The sequence below is a fragment of the Triticum aestivum genome, chromosome 5B (assembly GCF_018294505.1).
Source record: "Triticum aestivum cultivar Chinese Spring chromosome 5B, IWGSC CS RefSeq v2.1, whole genome shotgun sequence".
Taxonomy (NCBI): domain Eukaryota; kingdom Viridiplantae; phylum Streptophyta; class Magnoliopsida; order Poales; family Poaceae; genus Triticum; species Triticum aestivum.
The window spans coordinates 534,093,246-534,107,824 of NC_057807.1; the positions used below are offsets into that span (position 1 = coordinate 534,093,246).

General features: G+C 43.8%; 1 protein-coding gene across 1 annotated transcript; it reads right to left on the reverse strand.

Moving 5' to 3' along the window:
• Nucleotides 1–3,952: 3,952 nt before the first annotated feature.
• On the reverse strand, nucleotides 3,953–4,466 carry LOC123113001 (histone H4). The gene has a single exon (XM_044534100.1). The coding sequence runs from the start codon at nucleotides 4,390–4,392 to the stop codon at nucleotides 4,081–4,083; it is 312 nt and encodes a 103-aa protein (XP_044390035.1). The 5' UTR covers nucleotides 4,393–4,466; the 3' UTR covers nucleotides 3,953–4,080.
• Between the last annotated feature and the right edge of the window lie 10,113 nt (nucleotides 4,467–14,579).

Sequence of the window (14,579 nt, forward strand, 5' to 3'; positions counted from 1 at the left end):
CGCGAGTTTGACCCCCTCAGGTGTATCAAGTTCAATAGTCAGGCGTTGGGAGTTGAATACCTTGGTGCAGCCGAGGAAGAGATCATGGGATGGGAGCATTGGTCAGGTAATGTCAAGGTATGTGCCGTCCAGATCTAGAAAAATCTGAACTAAGAAAATCTGCTTGAACAATATAATGTGTTCGCCTTATGCTCAGAATTACTCTGTACGACATACATTCTGTAGCTATGTATAAGTAATTTCCTGTTGCAGGTTTTCCAAGTGGATTTTCTGATACTGTGCATCGGAAGGCATTGTGGGACACCAATACCAGAATTTCCAGCAAATAAAGGACCTGACTTGTTCATCAAGGGAAAAACATTGCACTCTATGGACTGCTCTTGCATGGATAATGTGGCTGAATTTGTTAAAAGGGAAGAGTGTGAGGATACTTGGGTCTGGAAAATCAGCATTTGATATTGCTGCAGAGGTTGCCAAGCTGAATGGTGAATCCAAGAGAACTAAGACCTCACTAACTAGCAATAACCGTTCAAAGGAATAAGTGTCTGATAGTTTGATCCCATTTCAGGTGCAGTTCAGCCGTGCACCATGATATGTAGAACTGAACACTGGCTGTTGATAAATCTAGCATATGGGGACTTAACCTTGATTCCTCCTAACTTAACCGCATCTCGCAACTACTTGTTCATAAACCCGATGAAGGATTTCTGTATTATATATTGACTCGCGCACTCAATTACTTCCAACTCAAATAGAGTTCCGAAAGCAGTATAGAGAACTTGTGCATAGAAAGCTCACAAATCCACAGAATTCATGTTATTTCAGAGATGGGCAGTTACAAAAGTAATTGAAACCTACCTGAAGCAAAGGATTCATTTACAAAAACATGGGGATGGTACCTGACTACAGCTTCTCCTTTGCTATGTATTCTTGTTTGATTGCAATGCTGCCAAAAGGATTTTATGACAGGGTTGATGAGCGTAGTATTATTCTTAAGAAATCCAAGAGGTTCAGCTTCTGCAGTGATGGGATCATCCTGGAGGAAGGAAATGAACGGATAAAGAGTGATATATAATTCTAGCAACAGGATTCAGAGGAGCCCAGAAGCTTAGGGACATCTTCGCAAGAAACTGGTGTAGAAATATAGTGACAGGATCATCAGATACATCAGCTCCTCTGTACAAGTCAGGTTGGACAATTTTTTCGGCTTGGCATGTTTGGAGGACAATAAATACTAGCATAGGGAGAACATTTTTTTCCTAGAGAACTGCACCACTGCTTAACAGTTGTAAAACGGAAAAATAAGGGGAAAAGTGAACTAATAATGAGGTTAGGAAGTAAGAAATCACACTGCTTAGTTCCCTAAATGGAGCCTACATTCGAAGTGAAAAATATTCAATACAAAACTATATATATATTCTGCACTATTGCAAGATCTTAGTGAAGTAATGTATATCAAAAGCATGAACCCACTTCTGAATGATTTCAGAGAGAAAGGATTCCTGGCTGAATGGTTCCAGCCATATGGACCTGCTGATTATGCAGGCCTTTGCTGAAGACAAGAGCACATTTTTCACTATTATATCCAAAGCAAAAGAAGAGACAAAAGCAGATACCTTCAGGGCTCTAAAGATGATTTCAGCAAGTCTTTGTTTTAGCCACTTTGTTGTTAACTTAACTACAGCAAATAACTCTACAGTTTACCGTAATAAATTTTAATTAGTGCATCTCCTAAGATGTTTTTTGCTCTTTCAAAGTGTTGGGGGAGGTCTAGTTGCTTCCCTCGAGTTATTTTAGAGCATTCGTGCACTGTTCCCTTCCCACACACAAAAACTAAGGCAGTGAAAGAAGAGAGAACTAGACAGTTATTTGCTATACTATATACTGAAAATCACAAGTAAATTTCATGTGATGTATCTTTACTTGCATCTTGTATGAAATTTAGAAAACCCTGTCTAACAGCCCAAAGCATAAAAAGAAGTCATAGGAGTGCTAGGAACATTTTATTTTATTTTAGTTCCTCTGCCGACAGGATAAAAAGATGTTGGGTTAAGTACAACGTACCTATGTTGTCATTTGGATAGCCCAGCTCTTGACATTAAAATGCTATAGAGTATAGTCTACATAAAGAAGTTCACACTTCATATCTCAACAATCATCCCAATCTTATTATGGCAAAATAACCATGATGAAGCAAAAATGTGGGTATAAAATAGTAAGAATCAGTGGTGAACAGTCTGCTGTCTAGCCCAATATGTGATGTAAATGACGAACATGTGCAGACCAAATGAATTACACAGCAAATCATCATACAATTTGCTGCTGCCATGATCAATATGAGCCAAAGTTTGCACTTATTTTGTGAAGGAATAACAGTTCTCAACCACATCAATGGAGTGACTGATAAAGTGGTTCTATTTTTAAATGATCTTAGTACCTTGTTCGGTAAATCATTAAAAAGCGCTTATAAATCACTGCAGAAAGGAAAGAAAACACTGGCCAACTGAGAAGCCTGCAACAGTATGAGAAGTCCAAGACACCAAAATGGAGTCCACAGAAGATAAAAGCAAGGGAGCAAGGGCTAACTCACAAACTTGTGAGAAGAAAACATAAAAGGTAAAGATGATATTAGGAAAAAATGGGTGAAGGATATTACTATTGACTTATCTTAGTACTCCTTAGTACATAAAGAAAAACTTGAATACAGAATACCACTCCCTACAGTTTATACAGCAATGAGAAAAGCTACGCATCAGAGATTCAGAACAGACATGCTAGAAATTGATCATGACAACTTTTGAGAAGGCAGTAAGCAGCAGAGGTGCAAACCACAAGGCATTCTGAACTGAACTTTGCTTCTGCAACTAGTCGCCGTTAAAATTCGACTGCTAAGATACCAAAATGCAAAGACAGTTCGAATCGTATCCTGACGTGAACATGGTTGGTTTGGGGGCAGAAGGAAGAATACACAAATGTAGATCAAGAGAGCCTAACATTCACTACAATCCAATCCATTCAAGCGAACATGTAGTAGCCAGTTCATCGTACATCCTAACACAGTGAACAACTGAAAATTACTACTGCTACCCAATCCAGTCCATCAAACAAGCAGTAGCCAGTTCATCGTACATCCTAACATGAAGCACAGACCAGAGCAAACAGCAGCTGGTTATTGCAATTCAAGAACCCTAGCTACTAATCTGATCTGGAGCTGGGGCATGGACTTTGCCACCCGCTGGTTATTGTAATTCAAGAAATTGGATCAGGTAGTCAAAATCCACTTTCGGCCAAGAATCAGCTCCATCCCATCACAATTCAAATGGTCAGGCCATCTAATCGTGTCTCATGACTCATAACTTGTAAATACAGTTAAAAAGAATTTAGTTATATCAGAGGAACAGATTTTCATGTGGTTACTTAAGCCATGGAAGCAGAATTGATCATGAGAAAGTTTGGGAAGACAACAGAGGCAGCTAAGGCAGATGTGTACCGAGGGATCGCTCCAGCACTGCACGCAATCCCAGCAGGTTCCAAGGCTCCAGCACGATCACCTGCCTCGTACTCTGTTGTGAGCGGCAACGCAACCTGCTCCAGAAGCAGAGTAATGAACCTGCTCCAGAACCATGCCGTCAAAAGACAAGGCGGCAAGGAAAACACAACGCACCTCAGGTGCTCGACGAAATTGCTGAACGGGGATAGGTTTTGGGGCCTCGTACCTCTGCCGCCGCTGTGCCGATGGCGAAGCCCTGCGCGTTCCGCGATGGTGGTGGACCGGTGCCTGCAGCTATTACTCAACGGATTTGGAATTATTATGAGCTTTGGGTGTGGATTTCACGGTTAAGAGACGAACAAATTGTAGGGAAGGTTCAAATTCAGCGCACCAAAACCAACAACCGATTTGAGACAGAAAATTTGAGAGACAGAGATTGGGGAACTGACAGACGCTAACAGATTTCAACGATAAACTAGTTCGATTTCCATTCAATTCCATTCTACAGAAGATAGCAAACAGCAGCGAGATACTGCGATTACATCAACGACCACGAACCCTAGACACTCTAATCTGGCGGTGATGGTGGCCTAGCCTCCGAATCCGTAGAGGGTGCGTCCCTGGCGCTTGAGGGCGTAGACGACGTCCATGGCGGTGACGGTCTTGCGGCGGGCGTGCTCGGTGTAGGTGACGGCGTCGCGGATGACGTTCTCGAGGAAGATCTTGAGCACGCCGCGGGTCTCCTCGTAGATGAGCCCCGAGATGCGCTTCACGCCGCCCCGACGCGCCAGACGACGGATCGCCGGCTTGGTGATGCCCTGGATGTTGTCGCGGAGGACCTTCCGGTGGCGCTTGGCGCCGCCCTTGCCGAGCCCCTTGCCTCCCTTGCCGCGCCCCGACATCTTTCTCGCTTCTCCTTTCTTCTCCTCGGTGAGGTCGACCTGTCTTTGTGGTAGCTGCGGTGGCTGATGGTTGTGCCGTGCGGGGCGAGGTAGATTTATAGCCGCGCGGTTTGGGGCCAGGGGCGCGGCCGCGATCCGCGTGATGCGGGATGCGGGCCGTCGGATGGGAGATCGATGGCACGGAGCGGGGAGGAGGGGTGGCGCGGATCGGTGACGTGGCGGGGAGGTGTGTTTCTTTTCTGAGTAGGAGGCGGGGGTGCGCGGATGCGAGGAGGGAGTGCGCGTCGGTGGCTGGCTGGCAGGTGGGACCGGACGGGTTTTGGATGGACTGCTTTTGCGCGCGGCGTTTGCTCGCTGCCGCGAAATTTCGAGTGGAATTCTGGCCGGTGGACCCGTGAGGTGTGCGGCCGCGGCGAGACTAGTTCGAAGGCGTAAACTCGGGTTGTTGCCAGGATAATTTGGAAAGCGTATTTCCATGTTTTCCACCATCAGTTGATATCGGGGTGTTTCTTTCACCTAGAAGGCGTTTGTTTACTTGCATGGATTTTGAACACTTTGTATCGTGCCCTGAGTAAGCCGGGCTAAGTGAATACAAGTAGAAGAAAAAAACATGATTTGCACATGGTTTATTTGCCTGCATCCTCTCCAGCCTGGCTGAACACTAGTGTTTGGTTGCAAAACTGTGATACGCAGATGCAAAGTTTTATTGTTTACATCTATACCTATTAATAAATAAATTATTGTTTTTGCATGTATGTCGCCCTTTTAAAAAAAACTACTCTGTTTTATGTGAATTAACCCGCAGACCAACTTAACTCATAGATGAACCTTTTTTCTAGTTTTCCAGAAAAAAACTTGACGTTTGAAGTAATTAACCTAACGTTCTTATTTACGAATTGTTTTTAAAGTTTTAACAGAAAACCATCAGATTTGTCAGTTAATCAATCCACAGTCCATCCAAAAATAAATATTGTTTTAAATTATCCATATCTTTTAAACCGTAATTTCGTTTTTTTGCGGGGGTAAAGGGAGTTTTATTGCATAGACATAGAGTTACAGTCGAGAGGCCACAAATCCTCAATACACGGTGGAAGCCTAGCCACACAGCAATAGCTTGCTCAGATCGGCTATACTTTGCCAAGCGATCGGCAACTGTATTTTGAAACCAGCTAACTTTTTGAGGAAAAAACTCACTAGTACCTAGTAAAGACTTGATCTCCAAGACCAACTAACCATACGCCGAACGGAGAAGCGTGCCATTAGTTAAACTGAAAAGAGATTTAGAGGAGTCCGATTGCACCACCACCGGAAGGTCAAAGTGTTGTATCGACAATGACATGTCTTGCATAATCGCATGTAGTTCTGCCTCTAGTGGATCATTGCAACGAAATATAAAACAGTATTTTGCCAACAAAATCTCCCCTTTGTCGTTCCTGAAGACCATACCAGTAGAAGCAGAGCCATCCTCCTTCGGGAAGGAGCCGTCGACCGAAAGGGCCAACTTGCCCGACGCCCTGGCTGGCCAAGGAGCTGCAGGGACCTTGTTCACTTGGGTTGGAGCAGCAACGTTCGAAGAGGGCATCTTCCCCTTAAGAATTTCTTACGAGCTTAATTGATTTATAGTAGCTATCTAAATATTCGACACTAGCAAGTACTGGGGGGGGGGGGGTATCCTTCCCATGGATAATATCATTTCGTATTTGCCAAATCCGCCAAATTAACATGATTAGCATGTCTCGAATATCAGCAGAACACTTAGAGAGTGGAGTAATGAACCATTCCTTTCCATCAAAAATGAGTAGGTCATCTCCTGGAATTGGCCATCTTCTCCGCATGTTTACCCACACTATTCTCGTCTGTGTACCCAATAGTTATATCCCCAACATTAGGCCCCAGGTTGAGGTGAACTTGTTCATATCAATCTTCAACACTTAGAAATAATCCTTCCTCGTTTGCTCTTTGCGAGGTTTTGTAACCCGCCATGACATCATCCCCCAGGATTGTGGTAACCCGCCATGACGTCACCTGTCATTATATCACACAAGTCCCAAATCTTAATATACCTTCTCTTTTTAATGATCCTCCAAAAATCGAGTATTTGCGCTGTCACATATCCATTTTTTGGCCTCCTCGATTCCCGCGCATGTCACTTATCATTTCAACATTATAAATAGGGCCAGGGGTCCCTTTTCATTTCCCCCCTTGCCTCCTTGTCCCTGTCTTCTACCTCACGATGCCTCAGTGCCCGAGCTCCGCCGCCGCCGTCGACCTTCGCCACTACTTCGACAATGGGCGCTGCATCAACCTGAACCGACCAGAGTCCGTCCGTGCACCTCCCCTGTTCTGCAGCTCCAGTGAGTTTTCTCCTTTCCTCTCTCCGTAGATCCCATTAGGGTTTCCACGAGTTCATCGAAGTTCATCTCCGCTTTTCTTTGTTCTTCACTATAGTTTGAGATTTTGATCCAAACTTTATACTCCTCCTGCATAGCATCAGTTGTATCACTCATTTTTTATATTTATAACATCCCCTTTTGCGTAAGAAATCCAATCTGGACACATGAACTGCCCCACTACTGCAACTTAGGTCTAGATATTTTCCATTATTTGAAGTGCCACAGATCCAAAACTATAACATCAATCTGTTAAATCTGTTTTTCCAACACTTAGCAACTTTTCCACTCTCAGATCTGTAAATTAATAATTGTGTGGGCGGCTTAACTCAAAATCCGTAACCCGGCAAATACCATTAGTCCCCTCTTAAGCCGTCAATGGCTCACCTATATAGCATTAATACTATCCTCCGGTTTAATACCTTTGCATGCTCGCTTCATGATTATTTGCCTTCAAATCAATTGTCAGCTCACCATATAATCTTAAACCGACATAATCTTCTTTTCAGATCATCAAAAAATTACTAAGACCTATACGACATGCAATTGGGTCCGCTCCCGGGTCACTGAAGAAGATCTGAACAATTTCATTGCAACTGGCACCCTGACTAAGAGAGAGGACCTCCACTAGAGGGTCCCAGGTGAAGAAAATCCTCCAGAGCCCAAGGATGGAGAAGTTTTTGTTTTCACTGACCACCTAATCCGAGGGTTCAGCCCGCCCGGCTCAAGTTTTTCCGCAACATACTTCATGTTTTTCCAACTTCACCCTCAAGATATTGGACCCAATTCCGTCTCCAACATTTGCAACTTCCAAGTATTCTGTGAAACTTATCTTCAAGAGGAGCTAATGGTTGAATTGTTTTGAGAGTTTTACTACTTAAATCGTCAGACATAATTCACTGACGGGCACAACTTGGAACTTGGAGGAGTTTCAGTTCAAAAGAGGAAAGAAGGTACGCCAAGCCGCCGAGTCATCCCAAAGATTGGAACCAGACTTGGTTCTACTGTAGAAACACATATCCAGTCGACGAGAATCCCCTGCCGGGTTACCACAACCACCGGCTTAGCAACGCACATCCACTCCCCCCACGGATCAACACAAAGGAACAGGCCAAATATGCCCCCACCTTTTCCAAGCTTAGAGCCTTCATGGCTAATGGTTTAACCGGCATTAACCTTGTACGGTGCTGGGTCTCCTGGAGGATCTTGTCGCTAAGCCGTTGATACGTCCATTTTGCATCATGCTTTTATATCAATATTTATTGCATTATGGGCTGTTATTACACATTATGTCTCAATACTTATGGCTATTCTCTCTTATTTTACAAGGTTTACCATGAAGAGGGGGAATGTCGATAGCTGGAATTCTGGCTGGAAAAGGAGCAAATATTGGAAACCTATTCTGCACAGCTCCAAAAATCCTGAAACTCCACGGAAGTCGTTTTTGGAATCAATAAGAATTTTTGAGCGAAAAAACACCAGAGGGGGCCCACACCCTGGCCAGGAGGGTGGGGGGCGCGCCCACACCTACTGGGCGTGCCCCTGTCTCCTAGGCCCCCTGGTGGCCCTCCGGTGCCCATCTTCCGCTATATGAAGGCTTTTACCCTGGAAAAAAATCATAAGCAAGCTTACGGGACGAAACTCCGCCGCCACAAGGCGGAACCTTGGCGGAACCAATCTAGGGCTCCGGCGGAGCTGTTCTGCCGGGGAAACTTCCCTCCGGGAGGGGGAAATCATCACCATCGTCATCACCAATGATCCTCTCATTGGGAGGGGGTCAATCTCCATCAACATCTTCACCAGCACCATCTCCTCTCAAAACCCTAGTTCATCTCTTGTATCCAATCTTGTATCAAAACCACAAATTGGTACCTATGGGTTGCTAGTAGTGTTGATTACTCCTTGTAGTTGATGCTAATTGGTTTACTTGGTGAGAGATCATATGTTCAGATCCTTAATGCATATTAATACTCCTCTGATTATGAACATGAATATGCTTTGAGTAGTTACGTTTGTTCCTGAGGACATGGGTGAAGTCTTGCTATTAGTAGTCATGTGAATTTGGTATTCATTCGATATTTTGATGAGATGTATGTTGTCTCTCCTCTAGTGGTGTTATGTGAACGTCGACTACATGACACTTTACCATTATTTGGGCCTAGAGGAAGGCATTGGGAAGTAATAAGTAAATGATGGGTTGCTAGAGTGACAGAAGCTTAAACCCTAGTTTATGCGTTGCTTCGTAAGGGGCTGATTTGGATCCATATGTCTAATGTTCTGGTTAGGTTTACCTTAATACTTCTTTTGTAGTTGTGGATGCTTGCAATAGGGGTTAATCATAAGTGGGATGCTTGTCCAAGTAAGGGCAGTACCCAAGCACCGGTCCACCCACATATCAAATTATCAAAGTACCGAATGTGAATCATATGAACGTGATGAAAACCAGCTTGACAATAATTCCCATGTTTCCTCAGGAGCACCTTTCTCATTATAAGAAATTGTCCAGGCTTGTCCTTTGCTACAAAAAGGATTGGGCCACCTTGCTGCACTTTATTTACTTTCATTGCTTGTTACCCGTTACAAATTATCTTATCACAAAACTATCTGTTACCTACAATTTCAGTGCTTGCAGAGAATACCTTACTGAAAACCACTTGTCATTTCCTTCTGCTCCTCGTTGGGTTCGACACTCTTACTTATCAAAAGGACTACGATAGATCCCCTATACTCGTGGGTCATCAAGACTCTTTTCTGGCACTGTTGCCGTGGAGTGAAGCGCCTTTGGTGAGTGGAACTTGGTAAGGAAACATTTATATAGTGTGCTGAAATTTTTTGTCACTTGTTACTATGGAAACTAATCCTTTGATGGGCTTGTTCGGGGCATCTTCGCCCTGACCGGTAGAGCAAAGAGTTGCTCCTCAACCTACTGAACCTACTGATTTTTTTTACTTTGAGATTCCTTCGGGTATGATAGAGAAACTGCTAGCTAATCTCTTTGCAGGAGATGGAACATTGCATCCCGATTTACACCTTATCTTTGTGGATGAAGTTTGTGGATTATTTAAGCTTGCAGGTATTCCTTATGATGTTGTTAAGAGGAAGGTCTTCCCTTTATCTTTTAAGGGAGATGCATTGACATGGTATATGCTATGTGATGATACGGGATCTTGGAACTATAAACGATTGAAGTTGGAATTTCACCAGAAGTTATATCCTATGCATCTTGTTCATCATGATCGTAATTACATATGTAATTTCTGGGCTCGCGAAGGAGAAAGTATCGCTCAAGCTTGGGGGAGGCTTAATTCAATGTTATATTCATGCTCCAATCATGAGCTCTCAAGAGAAATGATTATTCAAAAAATTTATGCTCGGCTTTCTCTCAATGATCGCACCATGCTCGATACTTCCTGTGCTGGTTCTTATATGCTGAAGACTACTGAATTCAAGTGGGATTTATTGGAAAGAATTAAACTCAACTCTAAAGATTGGGGTTCCAACGATGGTAAGGAGTCAGGTATGACACCTAAGTTTGATTGTGTTAAATCTTTTATGGATACCGATGCTTTTCGTGGATTTAGCGCTAAATATGGACTTGACTCTGAGATAGTAGCTTCTTTTTGTGAATCTTTTGCTGCTCACGTTGATCTCCCAAAGGAGAGGTGGTTTAAATATAATCCTACCAATGAAGTAAAAGTAGTTGCACCTATTACTGTTGGGGATATAACTACTAGGTATGACCCGCCAGAAGGAGTCGGGGTTATACCTATAAGCATTCTTGAAGACCAAAGCTCAAGCTTGAAGACGACGATTTAGTAAAGGGCCAAAGGCCTAGAGGTGATTTAAGGCCCGTAGTGTTAAACCACCTTATTCATATAACTTGTACTGTAAGGCAAGAAATATTAAGAGACCGAGCCGGATACAGTCTATAAGCCGGCCGGGACTCTGTAGAGCCGCTGGGTGTCAACCTCAGTATATAAAGGGACGACCCGGCGGCGGTTCAGGGTACAAAACAACAACTCGAGAGCTAGGTCAAGCTATTCGCTCCCTGGTTATCGAGACACAAATAATCCCAATCCCAACTAGACGTAGGCTTTTACCTTCATTGTAAGGGGCCAAACTAGTATAAAACTTCTCGTGTCTCTTATCCTGATTAACCCCTTCAAGCTTCCTAGTTGCGATGGCTCCACGACTAAGTCCTTCCACTAGGACATTTGACGTGACAATTCCACGACAGTTGGCGCCCACCATGGGGCCAGTGCACGGTGGATTTGAGTTCTTGAAGGGAAGCTTCGAAGGGCTCAAGGGATACGATGTGGGCCGGATGACCAAGAGTTGTCGCGGCAAGCTCTACATTGACGATGTAGGATGGGGCCCCGACGCCGGCTCGATTGAGTACTGAAAGTGCAACTAATCCCCGGGTGGTTTTGGTAATTAATAACAACATATATATCATTGAACTAATAGTTTCTTGAGAATCATTTCAGAAAGTTCAGTGATATGGGTATGGCAAGGACTGAAGAAGTGGACCCCTCAAAATGCTAAGGCAAGCATTGGCAAAAGCTCAAGACTCCATTTTTGGTTTACTGATCCAAGATCACATTGAGTCTATAGGAAAGCCAATACTATTAAAAGGGGATGAGGTTATGATAATGATCTGGTTGCTCAAAGTGCTTAGTGATACATCTCTTAAACTATCAGCAACTCTCACTGCATTATACACTCATAAGTAATCTCGGTCCCACCGATTTCCTAAACTCAGTCACACCGAGATGAACCACCTCAGCCACAAAGCCAAACCCTAGAAATTTCGGATTTTCCGATTCTGAACTCGGTCTCACCGAAACTTGAGTTGCCAAGCTTCTGTAACCTTCTGTCATCAAATCGGTGTCACCGAGATGATGAAGTCGGTCCCACCGAGATTGGCAAGCTCTAGTCTTTACACGAATCGGACTCACCGAGATTGTATTTTCGGTCCCACCGAAAATCCCAACGTTCACATGATTTGAACTTTCGGTCTCACCGAGTTGTCAACTTCGGTCTGACCGAGATTGGTCAAATGTGTGTAACGGTTGGATTTTGTGTGGAGGCTATAAATACCCCTCCACCCCCTCTTCATTCGTGGAGAGAGAGCCATCAGAAAGTACTACCACTCCTACCTTACATTTCTGAGAAGAGAACTACCTACCCTTGTGTTGAGATCAAGTTGCTCCACTCCCACCATATGAAGCTTGATCTCTAGCCTTCCCAAGTTGCTTTCCACTCAATCCTTTCTTCCACCACAGCCAAATCAGTGAGGAGAGTTGAGTGTTGGGGGGATTATCATTTGAAGCACAAGAGCAAGGAGTTCATCATCATCAACACCATCTATTACCTTTTGGAGGGTGGTGCCTCCTAGATTGGTTAGGTGTCGCTTGGGAGCCTCCGTCGAGATGTGGAGTTGAACCAAGAAGTTTGTAAGGGCAAGGAGATCGCCTACTTCGTGAAGATCTACCCCGAGTAAGGCTAGCCCTCCGTGGGCGTATGCCATGATGGCATAGACAAGGTTGCTTCTTCGTGGACCCTTCGTGGGTGGAGCCCTCCGTGGACTCTCGCAACCGTTACCCTCCGTGGGTTGAAGTCTCCATCAACGTGGATTGACGATAGCACCACCTATCGGAACCACAAGAAAAATCTCCGCGTCTCCAAAATTGCGTTTGCTCTTCTCCACCTCTCTTTACTACATGTGCAATTTACTTTCCGCTGCCTATACTCTAGAATTGCATGTGTAGGGTGATACTTGACTTGATCATCATTGTGAATCTGCCAAGAACTTGTCTTTGTCAAAAGGCTGAATTTTTATATTGTCAAGTAGTCTAATCACCCCCCCTCTAGACATACTTTCGATCCTACAAGTGGTATCAGAGCTTTGGTCTCCATTGTATTGGTTTCCATTGCATTGGACTCCATAAGCTTGGTTTCACAACCTAGGAGAGTATGGCGTCTAGTGAGGGTAATTTTCGTAGAGGTCCTTACTTTGATGGTACAAACTTTGCTAGTTGGAAGCATAAAATAAAAATGCATATTCTTGGCCATAACCCAGCCGCATGGGGCATTATTTGTGTTGGTTTGCAAGGTGAATTCTTCGAGGAAGGAAAAGTTCCGGATCGCGAAGCTACAACGGATGAATTGCGGATGTTGCAAAACAATGCTCAAGCTTGTGACATTCTCTTCAATGCTTTGTGTCCCGAGGAGTTCAACAAAATCAGCCGTCTTGAGAATGCAAAAGAGATTTGGGATACTTTGGTCGAAATGCACGAAGGTACCGAGTCCGTGAAGGAATCAAAGCTAGATGTTCTTCAAGGTCAACTTGACAAGTTCAAGATGAAGGAAGGTGAAGGAGTCGCTGAAATGTACTCTAGGCTTGCTCTCATCACAAATGAGATTGCCGGCTTAGGAAGCAAAGAAATGACCGACCGATTCATCATCAAGAAGATTCTCAGAGCTTTGGATGGAAAGTATGACACCGTGTGCACTTTGATCCAAATGATGCCAAACTACAAGAATCTCAAGCCAACCGAAGTCATTGGAAGAATTGTTGCTCATGAGATGACACTTAAAGGTAAGGAAGAGCTTCACAACAAGTCAAGTGGTGCTTACAAAGCTACAAGTGATGCTCCCACAACCTCAAGTGACAAGCTAGTTTCCAATGAAGAGATAAGCCTAATGGTGAAGAACTTCAACAAATTCTACAAGAGTAGAAGCAAAGAGAGAAGCTCAAAGTCTAGATCATATGATGAAAAGAGATCTTCTAGTCGTGATCGAAACTGCTACAATTGTGGAAGACCCGGACACTACTCAAATGAGTGTTTGGCTCCCCACAAGAGAAGAGAAGAATCTCCAAGAAGAAGAAGCTCAAGAGATGAGTCACCTCGGAAAGAGAGAAGGAGTAGAGATGATCGTTATGAACGAAGACCCTCTCGGAGAAGCAAGGATTCGGAGAGGAAAGACAAGTCATCAAGGAGCTACACAAGAAGAAAACATCAAGCTCATGTAGGTGAATGGGTCTCCGGCTCCGACTCCGACAATCAATCCGAAAGAAGCTATCACTCCAACTCCGACTACAGTCAAGTTGAAGGTGTTGCCGGTCTTGCTCTCGTATCCTCCAACTCCAACTCCTACGACTTATTTGATTCACCAAATGAGGGAATTGGAAGATGCTTCATGGCAAAAGGCCCCAAGGTATCACACCCTGAATTCAGTGACTTTGATAGTGATGAGGATGACTTGCTTGGTGAAGATGAGCTCTTACATGATAAATCTAGTGAGCCTAGTAATGATGAACATGCTAGTAGTCTTTATAGTCGAGAAGAGTCGAATGACAATGCTATGAAGGAGATTGAGCGTCTAACTAAAGAACTAAACACTCTTAAGTTAGCTCATGAAACAACTCAAGAAGATCATAGAGAGCTCCTAAGATCTCATGAGAAGCTACGCTTCGAGAAGCTCACTCTAGAGCAAGAACATGAGTTTCTAAAAGCTATCAATGACGATCTTCGAAAGAAGAGTTCTTCATATCTTGCCAAACGACTTCTCTTGTCTAATTTCTTGCCTCCCATTAAAACTAAGCATGACAAGCATAAGAAAAATTCTTCATCTAGTAGTAACAATAACCATGCTAAATCCAATATTGTTGCTTCTAGTAGTTCTCTTGATTCCACTAACAATGTTTCAAGCCAAGTTAAACTTGAGCAAGAAAATAGTGTATTGAAAGGGATTATAGAGAAAGGTGTCTACAAGAGCCTTGCCGGAAGCAAG

Coding starts and splice junctions, on each gene's coding strand:
- LOC123113001 (XM_044534100.1), bottom strand. CDS start 4,392: ATGTCGGGGCGCGGCAAGGGAGGCAAGGGGCTCGGCAAGGGCGGCGCC.